This window comes from Eptatretus burgeri, chromosome 3, assembly GCF_056783735.1.
Source record: "Eptatretus burgeri isolate ZD-2024b chromosome 3, Ebu_testis_v1, whole genome shotgun sequence".
NCBI lineage: Eukaryota > Metazoa > Chordata > Myxini > Myxiniformes > Myxinidae > Eptatretus > Eptatretus burgeri.
Genome location: NC_140963.1, coordinates 114,214,471 through 114,222,833, shown reverse-complemented (window position 1 = coordinate 114,222,833; position 8,363 = coordinate 114,214,471). Strand labels below are relative to the sequence as shown.

At 44.8% G+C, this 8,363-nt stretch overlaps 1 protein-coding gene across 3 annotated transcripts in view; it reads left to right on the top strand.

Annotated features, from left to right (window-relative positions):
- The window catches only part of LOC147030776 (SPRY domain-containing protein 3-like), a 61,152-nt gene extending 54,551 nt beyond the window's left edge, over window positions 1-6,601 (top strand). The window contains exons 4-5 of one of the 3 annotated variants that reach the window (XM_085875192.1): window positions 2,591-2,653; window positions 3,151-6,601. In XM_085875192.1, coding sequence (XP_085731318.1) covers window positions 2,591-2,635 — 45 coding nt within the window. In that variant the 3' untranslated portion in view covers window positions 2,636-2,653; window positions 3,151-6,601. Of the gene's footprint in view, window positions 1-2,590; window positions 2,659-3,150 lie in introns of all 3 variants that reach the window. The other 2 variants (XM_085875191.1, XM_085875190.1) reach the window with 2 other exon arrangements.
- The last annotated feature ends 1,762 nt before the right edge of the window (window positions 6,602-8,363 follow it).

Here is an 8,363-nt window from a genome sequence, read left to right as displayed (position 1 = left end):
GGTTTACTAACCCCTGATGCAGACAGGGGGGTTATTAGGTACAGCACAAAATATACTTGCCCCACCTCCTCCACTACCAACCCCCCCCCCCCCCTCCCCGACGGCTGCTGCTGGTGTGTGTATTTTTTTTTTACATACAACCAGGATATAGCTGGGCCTGTCAAACAGTTGCAAAAACTCGACAAGGAGGGACACAAATGATTTAGGAACATCTTATGTCAGAAATTTTCTGTCAAGGCGGGCAACATCAAGATATGCAGAGGTGACCTGAACAGACACATCTGAGACATTTGTCTGAAGCCCCGTGATGTTAGAGACGAGCAGAATGAGCTGTGGAGGAGGAACAGCAACTAGAATTATTGGGGCCTTCAGGAGGCAAGAGTAAGAATAGGGTAGACAGATGGCTTGGGGAGTATGGGGTGTATTTTAGTGGGAGTAAGGAACAGAGAGGATAGATGAGGGGTTGGTGCTCTGAGCTGAGGAGAGTGAGTCGTTGGTGAGTGGAGAGGAAGGGCTGGCAAGCTTGTGGGCTTGCATACATAACTGTAGGAGGGGGAAAGAGCTGTAGTGATGGGTGGAAGAGCTACAGGGAAGTAGGGAGGGGGTGAGCTGTGGGTAAGTGGTGATGGTTGGGAGAGTGGGGAGGAGGAGAGACCTGTGGTGAAGGGTGAACGAGCTGCTTTCTTACCTTTTAAAAATATCTGCACACACCTCCACTTTAGCTGTGTCTGCCTCATATTCGTCATTGGCTGTGTTTTACAAAAAGTGAACTATTATGCATTTATACTGTACAACAATGGGGGATCTTTTGACTAATTGCTGTTGTGGCGATAAATACACCACCAGAAATTGAAAGCCACACACACACAGTTCCTCATAAACTAGTAAATGACGTAAAAACATTTTCAAAGGTCTTTTGACACCATGATGACACCAATACGAGTCATCACCCATGCCAACGCTGTACCAAAAGTGGCTCCTCATATTGTAAGGTTCAATTTTTTAAGATATACAGTCAAGGTTCATGGAAAAGCTAGGATTTTCATTGTATGTCCCCCAAAACACTTTTTTGGGGGTCAGTCAGGAAACGGGAACTCTACATCATCATTTTTTTTTCCGCCTTCGATTTTACTGGTAAATATATACTGTAAAAGTTAAGCTGATGATTATGGTTATTTCTTCTCACTTCAGGCACTAAAATTGGCTACTTTTGCATTGCTTTTACTTGAGTTATTGCTGGAAATGCTTGAGCATAAATAATCGTCTGTACATTCATTCCCTTATTCATTCATCTGCTGCATCTGGTGGCTGGTTGCATCATTTATATGGGGGAAACTGTGCCACTGATGCAGTGACCTCTGTAACTTCGGTCAGCAATATGGAACTTAGCCAGAGTGCCAGCACACAACGGCCTACTCTTGCAAAGGACACAGTGGGATCTTTCACTTCCACCAGCAAATGCTGGCAAATAGGACCCTGACTTAACATCCTATCCAACGGACAGTGTGCTCATTCATGCAACGCTCTGCCTGCGAAGCACCAGGGTGACAGTTTTAGTCGGTTTTGGGATCAATCCCAGACTAGTTAGCTCGAAGGCAAGTACGCAACCTCTGAGCTGCCCTGTCAGCCTGTCTGTACTTCTTGGTTGTAGACAGCAAACAACATAGTTTGAGGTCTTTAATATTTGTACAATGTTTTGTGTACAGTCACTTGGACTATGGTGAAAAGTCAGTGGAACATTAGCAGCAACATCTTTTTTAATGCATAGCTAATCCTTTGCTCCTGTGATATGACATAGTCACACAATTCGTCAGTGTTAGCTAATTTTTGACACCCGTCTTGATTCTCCACTTCGATGATATCCAGCAAGTGGTATTTTAATGACACAAGGTCGGAGTCAGAGTTTTTTTTTTACCACATTTTGAGTAGTTTCGCAGTAAAACAACAATTGTTCCAATAGCTTCAGGAAACTCATCTACAACTGGGTGAAAATATGTGTGATACAAAGTGTGAACGAAATGGAAAAGTACTAACATCTGTGCCAAGTTTCACCGGTGCAGGACCAATCCTTTATGGTTGAGGACAAAAGCTTTTGGCTCCCCCTCAAATGTAAATTTTATCTTCTTCTTCTTCTTTCGCTGCTCCCGTTAGGGGTCGCCACAGCGGATCATCCGTATGATCCGCATCGTGATTTGGCACATATTTTACGCTGGATTCCCTTCCTGACGCAACCCTGGTCGCCTCTTACGACACAGGGATATGGTGCACCTATTTTAACCGGGGTGTACACCGGCCCAGTACACTGGTACTCACTTCGCCGACCTCGGAAGGATGACAGGCTGAGTCAACCCCCTGGTGTATTAATTCAGTGGCCCAACGGGGCTTGAACTCAGGACCTTTTGGATCCCAAGCCGCTGCCCTAACCACTGTGCCAACACCAGGCTCTCAAATGTAAATTTTATCATATCGGCTAATATCACAACCCCATAATTATAACATCCCAGCAAGATTATTTTAATGTCTTCTAAAGATCCTAATACTGGCATCCTCTGCTGCACCTGTAGATTTAGGTGTGATGTGTGTTGTGCAGACAACCATGTGTGACACCATCTCAAGGGACACCGTAACCCATTGATGGTGATTGCAAGTAAAAGTTAGGTGATTTTCTCTTCAAATTCCACATCTCCATCCACACCAATTGCATTGCATTTGCAAAGAATCAGCTGTCTGAATGTACCTGCTATGCCATATTCAAATTACCTTTGAGGCACACTGTTGACCCGGTGTGGAGGGGGGGGGAAGTAAAATAATGAAACGGAGCCTCTTTATTTTTTTTATCTTGGAACCATGTGTGAAATTGTATTGCACTTGCTTTTGACATAATTTGTGTCATGTATTTTTCCTACTGAGCATTTTTTGTGAAACATTTGCACTATGTCGTCACATTCAGAATGTTATGTTTGAATCGTATTTCATTCCTGGCACCCATTGCATAGGAATGAAAAGGTGGGTTTTCTGTGACTTTTATTACAAAGATGCTAAAGCAAGAGTACAAACAAAAATCATTCTGAAGGGGCAAAGATGTGAAGGTTGGCATGATTGATATGTATTGAATTAAGATGAAACCTCCTCAAAAACTGTTCATTGCAGGTGTTCTTCACGCGGAATGGAAAACTGTTGGGAAAGAGGGAGGCAAGGATCCCCGCTGGGGGATTCTACCCGACTGTGGGCATGATGAGCTGTTTTGAGATGGTTCGAGTCGAGCTCAGACCACTCAGCGGGTAGAGTTACATCCCACCTCAGCGGCACGTCTGCTGCATGCACCAAGGGTCATGGCAATGTGATGCACCACCTCAAACTTTTCCAGCTCATCGAGTAACTGAGTAATGGGTGAAAATAACAATTTTCAAAGTTCTGTTTGCTTTATTTTTATTTTCCTTTTTATTCATTTTTGGAGTTAACTGTGCACTTAAGATTTATGGATGAAATGTTTGAAAGATGGGTGTGTGTTCACTGTACACATTTGCATTATAATTTGAAAGAAAATAATGACTTTATACAGTTGTGAATTGTTTACAAATATGCTGCTAATTTGTGTACCTTTAATTGGATGAAAAGAAACCCCCCACAAATAAAGATATTTTAAAATTTAAAACAATTATCCACTCACTTAAGATTGTTATTACATCATTGGTGTGTGCTGAACAGTGAACATGGATTGCCAACAAGCAGGACTCAGTTCTGTGACAAAGGCCATGTAGGCGCAACTGCTGTAACATGTTTTCCACGGAACAGGCGTGCCATTGTAAGTGCCTTTCATTGACCACAAGAGCCAATTTTCCCATTGTTTTGTCTCAAAAATACTGGTTGGGGTGGACCTGTTGTGTGAATTTGTCAAATCCATTTTTTTTGCACTATTAATTATCAGCTGAAACATCATGCATGATGACTTTTGGCATCTCAGAGAAGTTTAAATCATTTTAATCAGTTTCCTGGCTTGTCGTGAGACAAGAGGGTTGGCAAAAACGTTTATCCAAAGTCATAAGAAACAGAGACGACGTTTATGAGACTTTGCAACCTTGGTATCAGCGAGCCAATTCGTTTTTTGTTTTTTTACTTCTACAACAAATTATACTTCCATTAAATATTTAAGAGATTTTGCATTCGCTGTGTTCCTTTAATCCATTCTCCATCATGGAAAAATATAGCACTGACTGCAGCGTGTGCGTTTTCCAGCATTCTGCCAAATCCAGCCTGATCTGTATTTCTTTATCAATTGCATTAATGCTGCAGGCTTGGCGAGGCCACAAGTCAATAATGACAAAATTTTGAATTAAAAAATAACCTCTTTTTTAATGGCAGGTCATAAGGTTGATCTATCTTTGATTCTTCTCTTTCAAGAAAACTGAGCATTTATTTTACAGTGCTGTACATAGTATGTCCATCAGTGTGAGCACACACATTTCGATGCATTGTCGCACACAGATCTAGTTGCTGGTTTGATAAAATTGTGCACTGGACTACCATTGTTCTCCAAACATCAACTCCTGTTGGAAATACTTGCATCACAGGGTCTTAAGCCTGATGCTGATTAGTTCATCACAATCTGGTTTTGTGTCTAACCTCAGAACAGATGCATTCAAGCTGGCTATTGCTTGATATATACTCGAGACTGCTTGTTGCAGCGTTGCTTACATAAGCATTTTCATGGCAAAACATTTATATTTCAACAAAAAATTCAAAGCATTTCTCGAATATAACGGTTTTTGTTTTGTTAAACTAATCTGCTGCAATTGTGAAACAAATATTTTGAGGATGGCAAATGCAGGAAGCAACAACATACAGTTGGCCATGTGTGAAAACTGGATTGTGCAGGTACACCCCAACTCTTTGCAAAGTTTGATCTGGAGCCTTATTTATTTATTGTCATGCCAAATGTGAGTTGTGTTTGGAACTGACGTTGTTGCCAAACAAATGGGAAGGACTCATCAGTGGGCTGTATTACAATGCTGGGAATTAGCACAGTTTTGTGTGATCCTGCAGGTGTTGCGTGTAGTAGTCGTTAGTTGATGACAGGTGACAGTTCTGTATTCTCACACTCTTCAGCCTTGACAACTCGGGCTAAAACCAAAATTACATACAAAAACCTTAATTTATCGCGTAAATTGCTCTTCCCTTTATTTGGGTGGTGTATTGGTCAGACCGTTGCCTCGATCGCCTCCGAAAATATAAATAACCCGGCTTATGCACATGGAGCAAAAACATGCCTTCAGCTTATTTGCATATAAATACAAAGCTCGTGGTTATAAAGCTCGGACAATTAAAATTGTGAATGTGAAACTTTCAAAGGTGTCTTCAGCTGACCAGAAAACCAACATGGGAGAGGCATGATTTTCTTCCAAATAATTATTGTGGATGGAGTCGATGCAGCTCTCCAGCCATTGGGTTTGAAAGCTTCAGACATATACGTGTATGTATATGTATATATATATATATATATATATATATATATATATATATATATATATATATATATATATATATACATATACATATATATATATTGTTACGGATGTGGAAACCATACGCATTCAACATACAGGTCCCAAAAGTCAGTTATGTCGTTAAGTATGTGTGTAATCAGATCCCCTTCCTTTTGTCTAGTGGGAGAATCAAAGGTGTGCGTTGCGATGTTTTTTTAGTGAGGTTAAATAAATCTTTACCATCCAACAACCAACCACGGTACCTTCCAGCGCTTGCAACCTGCGCCTCGCTGGCCACAGCATACGAGGAAAAAACGTCCAGTCCGCCGTTCCTTTCCGCTTCCACAAACGTTCTTTCCACAAACATTGTAACTCTTTCACGACGACCTTTTTGCAACGTTGATACTGTTACTCGTCAAGTATGAACCCATGTGGAAGAGTGGCTGGGGTTTCCCGGCAGGGGCCGAGGCCCTGCCCTGGAAGGGTGGGCCGTAGGACCCTGTCCAATCAAAGGAGGACAGCGAGGTGTTTCACCAAGGGCCCCTCCCCGTTGAGGGAGGTCGATAAATCCCCGAGCACTCTCTGAGAGCAGAGTTTTTGTGGGTTTTTGCTGTCACGAAAGGGTTTTTTGCTGTTACGAAGGCTGTTACAAAGGGGTGGTAACTGGTTGTTCCGAGGGTTGAGCAGAACGGCGTTGAGACGGCGAACGTATCTCTGCTGGCCCTCTACAAGGAAGGAAAGAGCAACCCTGACCCCCCTCCATGGACCCAGCTATTCACCACCTGAGCTCTGCCACGAATCACGAGTACCACACGTGCGACTGGGGACCAAACCAACGACCTTTGCCAGGTGCCGCATCACGGAGCACCCCCTTCCTCTGACGGTCAGGTAGCCAGCTGGACTCTAACCTCGAGCTCGTCTCTCTCCTCGGCTGTGAGGGTCCAAGAAAGAACTCTGGGTTTATTTTTATTTGTGTGTGTGTCTGCGTGTGAACCCGTCTTTAAGTAGAACTGAATAAGTGTTTTTGGATCATTGTAAATATTCCTTGCTTGCATATTCGCATTAAGTCTTGCTTTGTGTCTTCATTTACTGTAAATAAATCATCACAAATATTCCCAGTCTGTTTCCATCCCTTCTTGCATTGGTCCAGCATGGTTCGGATCTGAGTTTAGACGGGGTTTTATACCCGATAATCCGTTAATCCCAGCTGGCACGGCTTTGGCAGTTTCTGCTCGGCTGCACCTGAACCGGAGTTGGTGGTCGGTAGTTGGAACTCTACCACAGTCAGTAGAGTGACCCGGTACGAGCAAGATGTGCCGAGGGCGTGGTTTCCCCGGTAGTCAAAATTGCCTAGTTAATTAGGTAAATTGGTTATAGACAAAAAGACCCTACGCTACGCAGTTGAAATATTGGCGACCATGGTCGGTTCAGCGACCTTCCGCGTCACGGAATTATCCGGAGCGATGGCCTACAATTCCGGGGAGTCTGGTGGAAATGACGTAGCTTCCCCCACCTAGCGGTCGTTGTCGCCACCGACCCCTGGCCCACAACAGTTTGGTGTCAGGAATGGGATACGAACCCCTCCGCCTCCAAAGAAAATTTGTGGGGTTTGAATCCGCTTCAGTTTGGTGTTAGGAGCGGGGTTTGAACCCCTCCTCCTCCATCGAGAGCTTTGCGGGACTCGGACCAGGGGTGTGCTTAGCAACCCCCCCCCCCGCGTCCCTCCAAATTAAGAGCAGGATTTAAATTTTATTTAATTCTCGGCACGGACCATAGCGGACCAAGACGGACTGGTACAGGTGGGTTCTGAATTAATGTTGGAGGAACCCATGGCTCAGGACAACACCTTGCAGGAAGACCCTTCCCTGCGATCAGACCCAGGGGTGGCATTGGGGGCGGCAGCGGTGGTGCATGAGCACCCCCTGCATCAAATTTCCCCTATGCCGGACAAAGCAATCCCTATCGGGTCCGCACCCGATCGTGGTGGATCGGCTCCTCTATCGGCTCCACCATTTGACATGAGCCAGATGATGGAGATAATAAAACAAATAATGGGTGGGAATACAGCACAGAGGAGTGATATGCAAAGAATGGAAAGTCGAATGGATGCGAAAGCGCAGGAACTGAGAGGTGAAATGCAAAAACTGCGTAGTAATTTGAAAAACGTGGTCCGGAATTTTGCAAATTGGACCACAGTACACTACGTGAGGAAATGACCGAGTCGAGGGGAAGTGTGGAGGCTGTTTGGACCGCAATGGAGACGGGCACGGTCGAGGGGACGAGTGATGCCACGATAATTAAGGGAGAAACCTGTAAGCTCGGACAGGTGGAGATGAAAAGCCAGGAATTAAAAGAGGTGACGGAGACGCAGAAATCAAAAGAGGGGGACGAATTGCCCGAAACTAAAGAGGTGCACATACACACAGAACTGCGGAGGGACATTGAGGGTGAGCTGGTGGAATGTTTCAAGACCAAATGCGAGGGTCGGATTAACCTCCCACAGGGACAAGGGGAGACGGTATGCTCCCTCGTGGCAGGCCGTGACGAGGTGAGTCCGGTGAGGCCGTACGAGGTCGAGTACATGCCGAGCTTGAGGGGTATATAAACCCCGGGATCTTTTGGAAGAACACGAGCCCCCAATGTGAATGTCCCAGAGTGTGTGTCAAAATGTGTGCAGAATGCGAATAACATGGCATGTGTGAGTGCATGTGAGGAGATGGGACACGGACAGACCCAGACGGGAGACGTGGGTCGTGTAACGGACGGAACTATTTTGGAAACCGCGCCGGCTCTGCGGGACGCTGCGTGCGAGATCCGTTCCGTGTTTTGCGAACGGCTCAAGTACGCACGACTCCGTGATCGGGAGCCGGCGTCGAAACG